We start from the raw sequence: 18,087 nt of genomic DNA, 5'->3' as shown, positions 1-18,087 counted from the left end.
AATACTCATTATTTCTACTTATCCAGTATTTACTCGTAACAAACACAGGGCTTACAGTGGTAACCAAACATAATAGAAACAAACATATTTATACAACCCAAAATCCCTCCGGAACCGAAAGCACACGCTGCTCCTACTGTATGATGGATCAACGTTCCACAGAAAAAATATGGAGCTGTGATACAAGTCCGACAATATGCAAGACCAGCCCAATATCGTTTCGAGTGCAGAGACTCTTCTTCTTGGGACCGTCTTCTTTGTTGTCGATGCAGCAGGTAAGTGGGACTTCTTTTAAATTTTGTCTTCTTCTTGGGACCGTCTTCTTTGTTGTCGATGCAGCAGGTAAGTGGGACTTCTTTTAAATTTTGTCTTCTTCTTGGGACCGTCTTCTTTGTTGTCGATGCAGCAGGTAAGTGGGGCTTCTTTTAAATTTTGTCTCACTTTCGTGGCTTTGTTTTCATTTGTCCCTGGAACGCCTACAAATTGTCTTCACATCCTTCTGAAACGTCTTCACAGCCTTCTGAAATGAACGCCATTTCAGAAGGATGTGAAGACAATTTGCAGGCATTCCAGGGAGAAATGAAAACAAAGCCATGAAAGTGAGACAAAATTTAAAAGAAGCCCCACTTACCTGCTGAATCGACAACAAAGAAGACGGTCCCAAGAAGTAGCCTCTCTGCACTGGAAACAATATTGGACTGGTCTTTGATATTGTCGGACTTGTATCACAGCTCCATATTTTTTCTATAGGACATTGATCCATCATACAATAGGAGCAGCGTGTGCTTTTGGTTCCGGAGGGATTTTGGGTTGTACAAATATGCTTGTTTATATTATGTTTGGTTACCACTGTAAGCCCTGTGTTTGTTACGAGTAAATACTGGATAAGTAGGAATAAGAAGGAGTATTCATTTTTGTTACATGGAGAGGCTTTGAGGTGTTTTCTTCCACTGGGAAGTAGCAGGGACTCCTTTGCATATGAGGCCACACACAAGATTGTGAGCTCTGCTGCTGTCTTCAATAAAAGACACCCTCCATGTGATCAGGATAAGCATTTATTCTGAATGATAGATGACAGACACTTCAAAGGAAAGTGTCCAAACTGAGGAGGGAATTCGCTGCCACAGGAGGTGGTGGGGGCTACAAACATAGACAGCTTCAAGAACGGATTGGATCAACATGTGGAGCAGAGGTCCCTCAGTGGCTATTAGCCACAGTGTATTGTTGGAACTCTCTGTCTGGGGCAAGTGATGCTCTGTATTCTTGGTGCTGGGGGGGGGGGGGGGGCAACAGTGAGAGGGCTTCTAGTGTCCTGGCCCCACCGATGGACCTCCTGATGGCGCCTGGGTTTTTTGGCCACTGTGTGACACAGAGTGTTAGACTGGATGGGGCATTGGCCTGATCCAACATGGCTTCTCTTATGTTCTTATGAGGGGGTAGCATGTACTCAGGTTATATCTCTTTATCAGTAACTGTTATTGCCCTGCCAGAATTCAAGCAAGAAATTGTGCCTTAGCAAGACAATTAGTTCTCAAAAGAAAATCAAAGAAACAGTTACATACACCATGAGGTATCTCTTAACCTTGAGAGCCAGCTGGAACTGGCGTATCCGTGGGGTCCGGCTTAGTTTCGATACTAGCTAGACACAATATCTGCAAAGCAAGCAAGCAGCTTAAAATAGTATAACAAAACAGAACATGGCAAGGGATCTTGACACTGATGTAGCCAATCCTCCTGAGCTTACAGTAGGCCCTGTCCTAAGAGCCCTGTAAGGTCTTGGAGGATTGGCTCCATCAGGGGTGTGTGGCCTAATATGCAAAGGAGTTATAAAGTTAAGGAAGACTTTTAAGAAAAACAGACATAGATTAGAATATGATATCTTTGATATTTAGAATTAAGGCTAAGGCTATTAATACACACACGTATATATTTAGGTCTCTCTTCTAAATTTGGCTTGGTTAAGAAAAGTGAGAATAATAATTTGTTCATTTCTCCTAAGGTTTCTGCTAGTTAAAAGTAATAATGGCTTGAATGGCCCCCCAAGGTCTTTAGACCTCTTCCCTGCATGGTTACCATATGGGGGAGAGGTGAAGCCTGTAGGCTCTTGATTTTGAGAATTCAAAACTTTAGTCTCACAAAAGCACACAATATGCTATGGAATGTGGCTGCCTGAGGGTGAGATAAACTTGACTTGGTATAGACAAAATACTGTCCTTGAAAAGACAACACCTCCACAGATTAATTATACATGTTGTTTTAAAGGGGTCAACAGAAATATTTCTTCTGCAAATTATCAACAAGACGTTAATTGTAGAGGACATCCCAACTTTTGAATGTCCAATAGAACTTGACCAGGTCAAAAGGGATTTTACCTGAAATAACGAATACTGTATGCTTTGTATAATTTTTTTTATTATGTCATTAAGCAAGGCTTTTTTTGTAGCAGGAACTCCTTTGCATGCCATACCTCTCTGATGTAGCCAATCCTCCTGGAGCTTACAGCAGGCCCTGTACTAAGAGCCCAGTAAGCTCTTAAAAGATTGGCTACATCAGGGGTGTGTGGCCTAATATGCAAAGGAGTTCCTGCTAAAAAAAAACAAACCCTCAGATAGCTGCTTGGCTTCTGATGGCTTTTAACTGATGCATCCAGCACTCTGTTTATTAATAAACGTATTTAGTACTCTCCCCTTCACAGGTACTTCTAAGTGTCTTCCTTATTTGGGTCAAGGGGCACACTCGACCACAGGAAGTGTGGTACAGGGAGAACTGAGGGGCCACCAAACATAGGGACCTTCTCTGCTGCAGCACAAAACTCCTTTCTTGAAGGCACTTTGCCTGCCACAAACCTGGTGAATTTTAGCTGCCCCTCCAAAAAAATACTGAGGTATTCTCCCAAGTATTTACTGGCTACTTTTGTGGGTTGAATTTAATTTTCTTAGCCGTTTCACAGCTAGTTCTTTTAAATGATGTATTGTTGTGGTGATGCTAGTCTTTGGTTTTATAGCTCTTTTCATGATGTTTTATTATGCCTGTCCTGTATTTGCTCTGATTTTATAGCATGCTGGAAATTTTACGATAATGGCTGTTTTTGCCATTTTATCAGTTAACGTTAGTTATTGTGGAACAAAACTCTGAGCCCAGTCAGGCACCTTTAAGACCAACAAAATTTTATTCAAGGAATAAGCTTTTGTGGGCATGTGCACTTGTTTGGATACAGTCTGTATCTGAAAGACCCAGGTTCGAATCCCCATTCAGCCATGGAAGCTTTCTGGGTGACCTTGGGCCAATCATACTCTCAGCCTAAACTACCTCACGGGATTGTTGTGAGAACAAAATGGAGGAGAGGAAAACAATGGAAGCTACTTTGTGTCTTGACTATAGAGAATGGCAGGGTACAATTGACTTCATAAATCAGAGGTTCCCTAATAAACGAAGAAGCTGCTGCCATCAGGAAAAAAGGAATAGACAGACTGCAACCTGACATCTGGAAGTCCAGAGCAGATGACGCACTGTTTTTTTGTGTTGCCAAAGATCTCACATCGGTGGCAATATTTAGAAAGTAATCAAGACAACTCACCGTGTCATGTGCTCTGAAAAGACGTCGGAATGAATGCGCATCATGAGGTCCCCCCCGGGGGTGTATTCCATCACAAAACAAGCGTGACTGGGGGTCTGGAAGCAAGCAAACATGTTCACCAGGAAAGGGTGGCCGGAAGAATTGACCACTTCGAAGATTCGCTTCTCGCAATTCAAGCTGCCGGGAATAAAACGGGACAGTGTCAGGAGGCCAAAACCTGAATTACTTCCCCCCCACCCCCGCCAATAAGTATGATGACAAGAAATACATATTTTTCCCCCTAAGTAAAATGTTGGAGTTGCAGAATTCTGTGTTTCCTGAGTAGCACTGCAAAACCCAGCTAAGGTACTTTTAACTGGAGAGCCAGTTTGGTGTAGTGGTTAAGTGTGCGGATTCATATCTCGGAGAACCGGGTTTGATTCCCCACTCCTCCACTTGCACCTGCTGGAATGGCCTTGGGTCAGCCATAGCTCTGGCAGAGGTTGTCCTTGAAAGGGCAGCTGCTGTGAGAGCCCTCTCCAGCCCCACCCACCTCACAGGGTGTCTGTTGTGGGGGAGGAAGGTAAAGGAGATTGTGAGCCGCTCTGAGACTCTTCGGAGTGGAGGGCGGGATATAAATCCAATATCTTCTTCTTCTTCTAATATGATTGGCTGATTTCCAACATCGTACCATAGATTCTGCTGAGCCAGACTTACAAACCTGAACCATAGTTTGAGGCTCAAAATGCACAGGCAAATTCCAGTCCAGAGCTACTGGTCTGCTCAGCATGCTAGTCTTGAGGTGCATTGGCCTTCTACAGTGGCCCCAACTAGGGTTTGCCAATGCAGACATGCCAAACCAGTTAGCACAAACTGTGGTTTGAATGCAAATAATAAATGCAAAAAGCAAGCCTTTATTGGCAGATTTAGCAGTAAAATAGCAATATAAATAATATAAAATCCTAGATTATAGAGTACATAGAGAGCTAAAATACATAAAATAAGTAAAATATATATGAGTAGAGTTTAGCCAAATTAAATAATTAAAACAAATAAAATGTGGTCATTCCAGAACCATTCTCTGTCGTATTTCCATGGCCTGTTGGAGAAATCTAGCCACCATTAAAGTTACCTCAGCGCAAGTGTCATTTAAAAGTTTGTGGACTCTACCTGAATCAGCACAGCCCGACATATCTGCTAAGATATCTTTCAAGTATATACAACAAATATCATCATAAAGAGGACCGTTCAGTAATACATGGGAAATAGTTTCAATACACTTGGAATTACAAAGACAGTGTCTATTAGAGTACTCAATCCTGTTAAATCTACCAAATAGGATAGCAGGTGGTAATGCATTACATCTCGTTAACAAGAACACACGCCGTTGCTGTGGAGCTTGCAGAGAGGAGAAATGGTTTGAATGCTCACTTTGTACTACCATGTCAGATTCATCATCTGATCACAAGTGGTGGGCTTCCCAATGTAGACAAGCCGCAAATAAGTTTTCTTGACTATGAGGTCGGCTTGACGGCAACGAATCCATTTTCTCTCTAAGGGCTTTTTCTGAGCAGGAAAGCACAGGAATGCAGTTGTGGCTGGCTTGGCATCAGGGGGTGTGGCTTAATAGGCAAATGAGCACCTGCTGGGCTTCTTCTACCAAAAAAGCCCTGTGTGAAACAATGGTGACGTCAGGAGGTGTGGCCTAATATGCAAATGAGTTCTTGCTAGGCGTCTTCTACCAAAAAAAGCCCTGTGCGAAACAATGGTGATGTTGAGAGGTGTGGCCTAATATGCAAATGAGTTCCTGCTAGGCTTCTCCTACCCAAAAAAACCCTGTGCGAAACAATGGTGATCTCAGGAGGTGTGGCTTGATATGCAAATGAGTTCCTGCTAGGCTTTCTCTCCAAAAAAGCCCCTTGCGAAACAATGGTGATGTCAGGAGGTGTGGCCTGATATGCAAATGAGCTCCTGCTGGGCTTTTTCTGCAAGAAAAGCCCTGGTCTCCCTCAGATCTCGACTGTGGCTGAAACTCATGCTATCCAGCATGCTGATCAGGTCTCCAAGCTTGGATCTTGCTGGGCCAGCAGCTACAATACCAGGTTTGGGCAAACTCTCACCTGTCCATCTCATCCCGGCTGAGGATGTCATGCTTCTTCAGGGCTTTGATGGCATACAGCTTGCCCGTCGCCTTGTGCTGCGCCAGCAACACCTGAAAGAGACGACGTTTATACCCTGCCTTTCCTTGTAGTTCAAGACAGTGAATGATAACAGTTAAATAGCAGTTAAATTTAACAGCTAAAACCAAAGCTAAAATAACAAGCCCCAAATCCCCCAGAGCTCTTGGCATGATGGAGAGCCAGTTTGGTGTAGTGGTGAAGAGTGCGGACTCTTATCTGGGAGAACCGGGTTTGATTCCCCACTCCTCCACTTGCACCTGCTGGAATGGCCTTGAGTCAGCCATAATTCTCGTAGGAGTTCAAGGGCAGCTTCTGGGAGAGCCCTCTCAGCCCCACCCACCTCACAGGGTATCTGTTGTGGGGGGGGGGGAGAAGATATAGGAGATTGTAAGCCATTCTGAGTCTCTGATTCAGAGAGAAGGACGGGGTATAAATCTGCAGCCTTCTTCTCCCTTTTTTTCTGGAATGGAACTGTGCAGGATTTTGGCAGACTCCCCTTCACCGCAACAGTTCTACGCTGCAGTAACCACTGGCTAAACCCTGTCCTATCCTCTGGATTGAAGTTCTGGCTGCCCAAATCTACCCCACCCACCCCCAATTCCACCCTTCCTTCATATGCAAAGACAACGTTGAAGATTTCCTTGCTCAGAAGAAACCAACATTTTTGTCGTGTCCGAAGTGGAGTGTTTTAAGAAATCCCAGTGGTGGTGGTGGTGTCCCCCACCCCACCCCACGCTTGCCTACAGACCAAGGTTCTGAACCATGTGGTTTCTCAACAAGCTGCACATAGAAATTCCATCGAGGGTGTGGGGGGGGGGGGACAACCCACCGATCAGATTCTTTTAACAGGCTAGGCTTCTTCAAAGCTTCCTTTCAGAGCTTTACACATCAACACATGAAGCTGCCTTATACTGAATGTAACCCTTGGTTCGTCAAGTCAGCCCTGTCTACTCTATTCAGACTGGCAGCAGTTCTCCAGGGTCTCAGGAAGAAGTCTTTGACAACACCCACTGTCTGGTCCTTCTTAATTGGAGATGCTGGGGATTGAACGTGGGATCTTCTGCATGCCAAGGAGACCCTCTACCACTGAAGAAGAATAAGACGACGGTAGATTTAAAACCCGCCCTTCTCTCTGAATCAGAGTCTCAGAGCGGCTTACAATCTCCTTTATCTTCTCCCCCCACAACATACGCCCTGTAAGGTGGGTGGGGCTGAGAGAGGTCTCCAGAAGCTGCCCTTTCAAGGACAGTCTGCGAGTTATGGCTGACCCAACGCCATTCCAGCAGCTGCAAATGGAGGAGTGGGGAATCAAACCCAGTTCTCCCAGATAAGAGTCCACACACTTAACCACTACACCAAACTGGTTCTCAAGCCCTCCCCTTTAGCACTTAAGTTACTGATGCAGCTATTTTCCTCCTCCTCAAAATTCTACCAGAACTACCATTTTTCCTTTTGGTGGAAGAGGAAATAGTAACTCTGCAATTTGAAATTCTTGCCTTATGGCATGGCTTCTACACACACAGAGCTCTACAAATATGAAAATTTGCTGTGATGGAACTACTGGGTCAGGTCTGGTTCACACATGCAGGAATAGCAGGGGGAGGGTGGACTGAAGATCAGAGCCACCTTGGTGTGGTGATTAAGAGCAGCGGCCTCTAATCTAGAGAACCAGCTTTGATTTCCCACTCCTCCTCCACATGAAGCCTGCTGGGTGACCTCGGGTCAGTCACAGTTCTCTTCAAACTTTCCCAACCCCACCGACCTCACAAGGTGTCTGTTGGAGGGAGAGGGAGGGAAGGCAATTGAAAGCCACTTTGAGACTCCTCAGGGTAGAGAAAAGCAGGGTATAACAAACAACTATAAAAACCAGCTCCTCCACTCCCCCATGTTCCCTGCAAACAGAAAATAGTGCAGCAAAGTCAAGAGAAGGGGGCAGGACCTGCTTTCTCCTTGCTGAGCTGGCTTTCTGTTTGCGGCAAGGACAGTTCGAAGTGGAACCAACCCCACCCACAGTCTGAAACAATGGGAGTCCAGTCCACCACCTTATGCTCCCTGCCTGTGTGAACCAAGCAGACTAACACGCCTTCCTAACAGAAAAGAGCAATGCACGTTCTCAGACTTCACCTTTCCAAAGTGGCCCCGACCCAGCATGGCAAGACAGCAGAAGTCCTCGAGTTGGATGGTTTTCTTCCTGTTGGCGGAGAAAAGCATGACTGAGGCGGCTTGCAACGAAAACGCCCCGGGAAGTAAAACCGAGTCAGGGTTAGGGCAGTCTTCAACAGAGAAGGAGGAGGAGAAAAAAAGGCTCTGAAAGTCAAAAAAAGAAAGAAGAGTGACCAAGAATAGATCTAAAAGGGACCGGAGAACGGAAGGGAGTGCATCAAAAGAGGCAAGGAAGAAGCATCAGTGCAGAACACCAACCAACGTTACAAATGAACGAGTGCTGGAGGGAAAGGAAAAAAGAGAGAACGCACAGTTAAGGCTGACAGATGCCCTAGAACATTTTGTGGACCACAAGCTGTTACCAAGGAAACTCTGGAGTAAATTCCAGGAACTTGGTGGGGAGCCTCAGCTGAGGGTGGGGGGGAAAGAAAATTAGACTGCTAAAAGCATGGTCCAAAACAATCCTAATGCAAAAGGCAGACAAAAAGCCTCATTATCCTTGGCTAAAGAGGGCCATCAGTAGGGAAACAATCATCCAAATCTGTTATCAGGTGCAATACTGGAAGCACTGAATGCTGTGGCACCCTGCCTCTGAAGTCCTCATTCTTAAAAAGCTGCAAGAAAACTCAACAGAACAGCAAAGGAAGGAGAAGGGGGCCGTTCTAGAACCCAAACGTTTCTTCAGTGGAGTCTGAAAAGGTAAAGAGGAGTCCTCCGGAGCTTTGCATTTAGTCAAATTACTCAAAAAACAACAAAATTTAAAAAAACCAACAACAACAGCACCAACATTTGCCCCAATGGAGTACAGGGTATGTTCTGCTCTCCCTCTTGGTGCTTCTGAGCTGATTCTCCAGCAGAGAAAGGTGCAACAGAAAGGAAGTAACTGGATCAGATCCAATATACATGAAGGTCTATGCCAGGGGTGGCCAAACTTGCTTAACGTAAGAGCCACATAGAATAAATGTCAGATATTTGAGAGCCATGAAACGTGAACATCAAAGGAAGGAAGGAAGGAAAGAAGGAAGATGGGGGAGGGAAAAGTTGAAAGAAAGCAACTTTAACTGCATTCTCCAAGCCTCCGCCTGGCTTGGCTCAGATAAGTGATTTAAAGAGACAAATGCCTTTTCCAAGCTAGCCAACGGGGTGGTGAGGGCTTCTTTTACACAATATGTGTAAAAGAGCCACATGTGGCTCTCGAGCCACAGTTTGGCCACCCCTGGTCTATGCCATTATTAGGGATGTGGAATGGTATAGTATACCCCATCTTGTGAGATCTTGGAAGCTATGCAGGGTCAGTAGTTGGATGGCAGACCACCATGGAAGACTCTGCAGAGGAAGGCAAGAGCAAACTACCTCTGCTTCTCACTTCCCTTCAAAACCCCTTGCCCGGGTCACCAGAAGTCGGCTGTGACTTCACAGTACTTTACACACGTGTGCTATTTTCCCCCTTCTCGTCTCCACTTTGGATGACAACCCTCTCTGATTGTGAAACTCACCTCAAAGAAGCCCGACCAGCCGCTTCTCGGCCAAGAGGTCTTTCGTCGAGGTGTAGCTTTTTGAGAGACTGTAAAAGCAGGAAAAGGAAAACCATCGTGGGTCATCGCTGAAGTAAAAGGCTGCTAAAGTTCCGCCAGAGCAAAAAGCAGCCCAAGTTATTCAGATCCACTTTGGGCCTTTCTTGAAGGGATTAGAAAAGAACATTCCAGGAAAAAAGAGAGAGATAAGCCCTTGTAAGAATGCCCTCAAGAAAGCAAATTTCTTCCTCAGCCAGAAGACACACTTTCCGTTTCCCTTACACATCTCCCATGAGGGCTAGATATTTCAAAGTGAAAAAAACACTGTCCTGTTCTTGCTGAGTAAAAAAGATACACATCCATGCTCGAACTAAAAAGGCAATATCTTACAGAGGGTCAAGGCCTTGATTAGGGAGACCTGGGTTCAAGCTCAGCCTTACAGAGGGAAGATATGACCCAACCTCTTCATGCATAAAGCATACAAGGAAGCTAAAGTCCGGCCGCTCCTTTGTCTTATCATGCCTAAAGGATTTTTCTGCCAGCCCACCTTAAGATGCTACTAATTTAATCTATAGGTTCTGAGTAGTGCCCACAGGGGTGGCCAATGGTAGCTCTCCAGATGTTTTTTGCCTACAACTCCCATCAGCCCCAGTCAGCATGGCCAATGGCTGGAGCTGATGGGAGTTGTAGGCAAAAAACATCTGGAGAGCTACTGTTGCCCCCCCTATTAGAAACTGCAGAAATCAGGTTAAACAATAATCTTAAAATCATTTTCTACCTCCTATAATATATGAAAAAAAAAAAACTGCAGCAACCAAAGTAGCCTTTGAATCCACCCCAGCCAAAAGTCTCCCCATTTTTCCCTCCCACTGATGCACCCACCATTTCACCTATTTATTTTATTAGACTTGTAGCCCACCTTCCTCTGCACAGAAGGGCTCAGGGAAGGTAACAACATTGTTAAAACAATACTATAAATCAGGGGCGGCCAACGGTAGCTCTCCAGATGTTTTTTGCCTACAACTCCCATCAGCCCCAGCCAGCATGGCCAATGGCCAATGGCTGGGGCTAATGGGAGTTGTAGGCAAAAAAACATCTGGAGAGCTACCGTTGGCCACCCCTGCTATAAATTAATTATTAAAAACCATTAACAGTAAGTTTAAAGTCAAGTCAGATGGTGATATAAGGCACAAGTAGCGTAAATTATCCAAGTGAGGTTGTGCAGCCTGTGCATCGGTGGATAAAAGAAGAGAAGTTTTTTATTCCCTGCTTTTCTCTACCTTTTAAGGAGTCTCAAAGCGGCCTACAGTCACCTTCCCTTCCTCTCCCCACAACAGACACCTTGTGAGGCAGGTGGGACTGAGAGAACTCTGACAGAACTGTGACTGGCCCAAGGTCACCCAGCAGGCCTTATATGGAAGAGTGGGGAATCAAACCCGGCTCTCCAGATTAGAGGCTGCAGCTCTTAACCACTATACCATGCTGGGAGTGGCTCAAGATCTCCTCGCCCACAGACTTTGTTTCCTACAAAAAAAACAACATCAAAACTCAACCCCCCCCCAAAAAAACCACCTTCCCCCAGTTTACAAGGGAGCGAGGGAAAATATCACATTATGTCTAGTCTGGCACTCTCACTGGGGGATTTGGAATCAGCACAGTACTTTGAACTGTGCCTGGATTACCATTAACACGAAGGAAAAGGGGACTCCTTGAGTAAGAGCAAAGCTATAACAGAAAAAATGTCAGAGTTTAACTATTAACAATATTCTAACAAAGTATTAGTTACAAGAAAACTACGCCATTATTATTTTCTTGTAATAAATACTTTATTAGAATAGTGTTAATAGTTTCATTGATGGGGTTTTTTATTATGGATTACCATTAAGGCAGAAAAAATGGGGGAAAATGGCTGCTTTGGAAGGTGGACTCTATGGAATCAGATTTATGCTTTGCTCCCCCCCGCCTCCCCAAGGCTCTACTTCCAAATCTCCAAGAATTCACAACGCCAAAACTGGCAAGAAGGTGACCACAAGTTCTCCATAGAAACCTGACCGGACATCAGATGCCTTCATATTACCAAAGAAGCTACAGGAAGCTGTTCCAACTTTTGGGGAGAAGGCTGCAGGAAGAGGCGGGGTGGCTTCGGAGGTGGCTCAGCGTCGAAGGTCAGTTTAGCCACCGGGCAGTCGCTGCATTTGGGAGACGTGTTTGGGGGAGATCTTTCTTCCAAAGTCCTGCAGGCAGATGTCACAATCAATGTTCCCTCTAAGCCGTGGAGCCTTGCGTGCAAAAATTCCACTTTGTGAGCTACTGACATTAAAGTTGTGAGCTACTGCTTTAATTTAGTTTGCTCTGGGGCCATTTTTCCTGAGCTAAGATGGAAATGTGTAAGCTGGAGGCTAAAAAACTGAACTAGCTCACACTAACTCAGCTTAGAGGGAACACTGGTCACAATGTACATCACGCAGCGTCAACTGCAACAACCACAGAGACAACATGGATGCCCGTCTTCTTTATCTCCTAGGTCTATTCCCCCCAAAGTAGCTTTTCATTGCTTAATTAGCCTCAGGAGATCCAGGCACAGTTCTCCTGAAGAGTATTCCATTGAACCCTTAGAGGCAAAGAAAAGCCAGCCTTTCAAAGCAGCCGAGTTGCTATTCTGAACTAAACAAAAGCTGACCACTGGTTCAAATTAACACTTGACTAAGCTGCCATCAAATCTAAACGTTTTTGAATTCTGCCAAATCCTCATCACCTTCTTGAGAGGAAGAAGAACGAGAAACTTCTAATTGTTGGAAAGGCCAGTCGGCCATGTTAAGGATTTCCAGGGGTGGAATTCTAGAAGGAACTTCTTTGCGTATTAGGCCACACCCCTCTGATGTAGCCAATCCTCCAAGAGCTTACAAAAAAAAAAAAGCCTTGTAAGCTCTTGAAGGATTGGCTATGTCGGGAGGGGGGGGTGGCCTAATATGCAAAGGGGCTCCTGCTAGAATTCCACCCCTGGGTATTTCATTCATCAATATGTTAACTCAGAGGAGACCAAATGGCGTCAAAAGATGAATGGGGAGGGGTAAGGACTTTTAACCCTCAGCTTCACAAATAAATCTGACTCTACCCAACTGCCAGTCACCATATAGATGATTGAACAGTAGGGTCTGTAGCCTCCAAATGCAGAGCTCAGAGGGGGAAATTCAAATGTGCTTTCTCTCTCAGAACCAGTATCTCTCCATGGGGAGAGCTGCAGATCTACAGTAGAGGCCTGGCTTGCATGCAAAAGGTCCCAGTTTCAGGCTGTGGCTTCTCCAGCCAAAGGATCATGGGAAACAAGTGATGGCAAAGACCCTTCTCTGCTCAAGGCCTTCGAGAACAGCTGCCACTCAGACTAGACCATACTGAGGTAAATGAACCAGTGATCTGACTCTATATAAAAAGCTCTGAATACGGTTGAGAATTCTGTGTTCCATATATCTTTTCGCCCTACCTGTTTCTCATAATTTATAGCCCTCTTCTCTTCCACTTTACCCACAGAACAATCCCCATTAGTTAAGTTAGGCTGAGATAGGATAAGTAGCCCAAAGTCACCCAGCAAGCTGGGTTAACTAGGGATTTGAACCTGGGCTTCTCTGATCCTTGTCATTCACCCCTCATCGTTATGATATTGTTTGATCTTCCAACTCCCCCGTTCCATGCAATGAAATGTATTTATTTACAACGCCCGAAACATAGTAAGCCCATTTTTTTGTTTTCGAGCGCAATTATCTTCATTGGTAACTGCGGTAATTTGCTGACAGTGATCAGAACATATTTGCTTACCCATCCAGTGCAGACACCAGTTCTGTTTGGCTCTGGGAAGGGGCTACGGAAGCCAGGCCCGTGCGAGGGGAAGCCCGAAAAGGGGGGCTCACGGTGTTCAGAGAACTGCAAGGTGGTAAGATACTCATCATCAGACGCCCCCACGTGGCAATGTTGATATTCATCTGAGAGGCCCGGAGGAACTCTTTCCCTGTGGAAATCAAAACACACAAGCTCAGGAAACTGGTTTAAAACTGCCATGCCTTGAAATTACCTGGGATCTTTGCTCACTCTGTGGTTCCCAAGAAACTAATCTTTAGGAACACACTAAGATCACCATTTGGACGTGGCCTCTATCATGCATCAAGACAATTTTTGCCCACAACAATTCAGCTATCAGAGAACCCTGCACAGCGGAGTATGACAGTTTATTGTGTTCTGGAGGATTCTAGGGCATGATTTTCTGAAACCACTCGCCTCAAATGGGGCACAGTCAGGTCAGGCCAGACTCAGCATCAATAGATTTCTTTAAGAAGCAGGGCTGTCACTTTCCCTATGAAGAAAGGTTTCCCTATGAAGAAAGGTTGAAATGCTTGGGATTCTTTAGCTTGGAGAAACGTCGACTGTGGGGTGACATGATAGAGGTTTACAAGATAATGCATGGGATGGAGAAAGTAGAGAAAGAAGTACTTTTCTCCTTTTCTCACAATACAAGAACTCGTGGGCATTCAATGAAATTGCTGAGCAGACAGGTTAAAACGGATAAAAGGAAGTACTTCTTCACCCAAAGGGTGATTAACATGTGGAATTCACTGCCACAGGAGGTGGTGGCGGCCACAAGCATAGCCACCTTCAAGAGGGGGTTAGATAAAAATATGGAGGAGAGGTCCATCAGTGGCTATTAGCCACAGTGTGTGTGTGTGTATATATAAAAAAAAATTTGGCCACTGTGTGACACAGAGTGTTGGACTGGATGGGCCATTGGCCTGATCCAACATGGCTTCTCTTATGTTCTTATGACCCAGCAACCCTCCACAAAAGGGCTTTCCCACAAACACCATCAAACATCTTTTGGAAAACAAGCCACATGACTTGTTAACACAACTAGGCCTATAATTTTGTCTCTCTCTGAATAAGAACATCAGGAGAGCCCTGATGAATCAGACCAATGGTCCATCTAGTCCAGCATCCTGTCTCACACAGAGGCCAACCAGTTCCTTCGAAGGGCCAACAACAGGGCAGAGAGGCCGAGGCCTTCCCCGATGTTGCCTCCCGGTACTGGGATTCAGTGTTTTACTAGTATTCAGTAGTTTACCATCGTCTTCTTAAAATTCCACTGTTCAGCTTTATATTTCACCCTTCATCTCTTGAAAGGAGATTCAATGAGGCATATATGACCCCCACCCCTGTTTTATCCTCACAGAAACCCTGGGTGATAGTTGTTATTTATGTATTTAAACATTTATATCCCACTTTTCCTTGTCGTTCAAAGCCGCTTACAATAATAGTTAAAAACATGTTCAGTTCAAAAATAAAACAAAAAAACCCACACCCAAATCTCTTCCTTTCCCCTCCCCGAAAAAGATGGCTGCCAATTCAAATCCCCACAAAAGCCCTGGCAAACAGGCAGGCGTTGCAGTGCCCCCCTCAAGATCGCCAAGGTGGGAGGTCCCCTCACCTCTTCAGGGAGCCCAATCCACAGAGCAGGAATCATGACAGAAAAGGTCTGGGCTCTGGCTGATGCCAGACGGATCACCCCAAGCAGTGGAGTAGCCAACGGATGACTGCCTGATGACTGTAGTTGGCTCACAGGGACATGTGGAAGTTTTGGTAAGAAGAAGTAATAACGGGCCCAAAGTCCTACTTCTCTCCCCTCTACTCCAATAAAGGGGCCAACGGACTTAATACCACAAGTGCACTTTGCCCAAATCTGTGGTAATTTTGTTCCCCAATGCCTCCTTTTCTCAGCAGCCCCTGAGAACAGACATTTTTACCAAGAAGAAAAAAAGCTTGTACCCCTCTCAACTGGTGGTCAAAGATCAAAAGATAAGTTGATCTGACAATAATGCTGCAACGCAGGGTTTTTTTGTTCTTGTGCTACCGCAGCCCACAAAAGGCTTTGGCCTGGATTTGGAGACGCCAAGTTTAGCTTCTAGAAGTTGTCTTTGACAGTTAACTGTTGAAAGGCATCATGGGAAAACAGTTGCTACTGGCCATTTGGCCTGTGGGTTACTCAGAGAGTCTGCTCATGAATCTAACAGAGTAGCAATGCCTAGTACTGCCCAAGTTCAAGAGCAGCACTCTGTGGTAGGCTGAGGCATCATGATTCTCAGTGCCTCACTGCATGATTTGCCTTCCACAAGACTTCTTGTTGGTGCTGAATACCGGTTAATTCTGCAGGCCATATATGGAGAAAATGTGCAGTGCTCAACCAAAGCAGGTGAACTGAGCTCAGAACACCTGTGATTCCTCAGAGGAGGAAGAACGCATGCCATGTGCAAAGATGAAAAGTGTGCACTTAACTAAAGTCCTAACAAACCCAACGTTCACCAGCTTTTTCTCACCAGTTTACCACCCCTCCCTCACACTGTCTACATCAGGAGTGTCAAACATGCGGCCCGGTAGTTTGTTTAACTTTGAGTGGAACAAGAAAAGAAGATGAGATTGGATTTATAACTCACTTTCACTTGGGAGTCTCAGAGCGGCTTACAATCCCCTTTTCCTTCCCCTCCTCATAACAGACACCCTGTGAGGTAGGTGGGGCTGAGAGAGCTCTGACAGAAACTGCTCTTGAGAGAACAGCTCTGAGAGAGTTATAACTGACCCAAGGTCATACCAGCAGGTGCAGATGGAAGAGTGGGGAATCAAACCCAGTTCTCCCAGACAGAGTCCGCACATTTCACCACTACACCAAACTGAGGGTTTTTTTTATCATGGCTCCAGCCTGGTGGAATGTTCTGTCCGAAAAGACACATGCCTTGAACAACCTCTCTGGGTTCTGCAGAACCTGTAAGAGGGATTTTATTCTTCCAGGCACTCTGTTCAGGCACCCTTATTGAGCCTACTATCAGCTTCTCTGATTGTCATGCCGGTGTGATAAATTGTTTCACAGAACATTTGTTTTTGTATTTATGCTTTATGTTGATGTTGCTAACTGCCTTGAGCCCCAATTGTTAGGGAAGGGGCAGGATAAAAATCAAATGAAATAAATGAGGAACCAGCAGGGGTGAAAACTAGTCAAAGGGTCAAATATTACTCATTTTACTGACCAAAAATTCCAAAAAAAATCTGGCCAAATACTGACAAAAAATGGATAAATTACTGAACAATTTAATTTCAACCTGTCAATAAATCGGCGTTTTAAAAGAAAAACTGGGACTTCATTAAAAATTATTATTATCTGGCCCCCACCATGCCCAAACGCAGCCATCACACACCTTTTCATTGATTTTTTTAAATGAAGGCCATGTTTTTATTATCATACAAAATTTAAGCCAAAAGGAATTCCCTTTTAAAAATAATTACATACTGAAAAATATCTGTCTTCTCACTGGGAAGTCATGATGTTTCCCCCAAGGTGCAGTAACAAAAAAAAAAAAAACCTCCACAAATTGCATTCATGGAAACAAAGAAATACTGATTTTACTGACCACTTTAAGAAAAAAAGACTAATTCATTACCAAGATGAAAAAACTGACTTTTATCCATTTTACTGACCATTTTCCACCCTTGAACCCGTGACTCAGGCATACAAACAGATGGAGTTGCCTGTCCCACCAAGCCCGCACTAACCTTTTTGTTTGGGAAAAATGCGCTTCTGACGTTGCAGCTTGGAGCGCCTCTCAATCACAGGGTTGTTGAATGTTACCTGTAAAGGAACAGTGGGAAGGAGTGGGGGGGGGGGAATGATATATATATATTAGGGGTGGCCAACGGTAGCTTTCCAGATGTTTTTTGCCTACATCTCCCATCAGCCCCAGCCAGCAGCCATGCTGGCTGGGGCTGATGGGAGTTGTAGGCAAAAAACATCTGGAGAGCTACCAATGGCCACCCTCTGATATATATTATCTCTCTATGAATTAATCTATTTTTACTTCTAACTATTAATAAGTCACCTCACAGCAAATGAGCTTCCCAATTTGCAAAAAGAAAGATCACAACTAATCATCACAGCAATAAATGGCAGCAAATAAAACAGTGAGAAATAAACCACCGCATTATAGAATGGCAGCACACAACAAAAAATTAAAGTGGAATCTCAAGAGTTTAAAACACCAGCCAACAACAAAGAGAAGGCCTGAAGTCTAAAATTCTTTTGATAAAGATCCTCAAGACAGACGGCCCTTTTAGGCATACAGGTCTCAATCTGTTCAAACTTTAAAAACACACACATACAAAACTCCCACCAACCCTTCAAGTTATACTTAGAAACATAGAAGAAAGTTAGAGTCCAGTGGCACCTTTAACAGCAAAGTTTTATTCAAGGTCCCCAGATATTTCTTCAGTTGGACCAGGCAACCCTAACGCATGACCATTGTTTAATCCTACATCTCTTGGTTGATAAATATCCATCTGTTAAGAGAGGAGCAGTTACACGGGGGCTTCACTGACCTCAAGGAGCCTTTGATTCTATAAATTGCTCCAAGTTGTGGAATAAACTTAGCCAAATGACTATTGATAAAAGGCGTTTAAGGCTCATACAATGCTTATATTTGGACTGACTGCCCAAGTGCATTGTGGGTATGAAGGACATCTAACAAACTCATTTAACTTGGGAAAGACAGGGATGGTTTACTAGCTCCTTTTTTCATTTAATTTGTTCTTAAATTATCTAGCATCAATTTCTGATGACTGCTGCCACCCAATAAAATTAGCTGAGATT

The 18,087-nt window shown here is 44.6% G+C and overlaps 1 protein-coding gene across 1 annotated transcript in view; it reads right to left on the bottom strand.

Moving 5' to 3' along the window:
• Positions 1–18,087, bottom strand: part of PKN3 (protein kinase N3) — a 67,445-nt gene that overhangs the window by 14,446 nt on the left and 34,912 nt on the right. Inside the window, exons 10-16 of the mRNA XM_060251061.1 lie at positions 16,998–17,073; positions 13,227–13,416; positions 11,491–11,647; positions 9,396–9,463; positions 7,861–7,927; positions 5,677–5,768; positions 3,578–3,754 (exon numbers count right to left, since the gene is read on the bottom strand). Of these exons, the coding sequence (XP_060107044.1) occupies positions 3,578–3,754; positions 5,677–5,768; positions 7,861–7,927; positions 9,396–9,463; positions 11,491–11,647; positions 13,227–13,416; positions 16,998–17,073 (827 nt within the window). The remainder of the gene's footprint in view (positions 1–3,577; positions 3,755–5,676; positions 5,769–7,860; positions 7,928–9,395; positions 9,464–11,490; positions 11,648–13,226; positions 13,417–16,997; positions 17,074–18,087) is intronic.

The sequence above is a fragment of the Heteronotia binoei genome, chromosome 12 (genome assembly GCF_032191835.1).
Source record: "Heteronotia binoei isolate CCM8104 ecotype False Entrance Well chromosome 12, APGP_CSIRO_Hbin_v1, whole genome shotgun sequence".
NCBI classification, from domain to species: domain Eukaryota; kingdom Metazoa; phylum Chordata; class Lepidosauria; order Squamata; family Gekkonidae; genus Heteronotia; species Heteronotia binoei.
The sequence above is the reverse complement of the archived record's forward strand: the minus strand, read 5'-3'. Positions and strand labels throughout refer to the sequence as shown.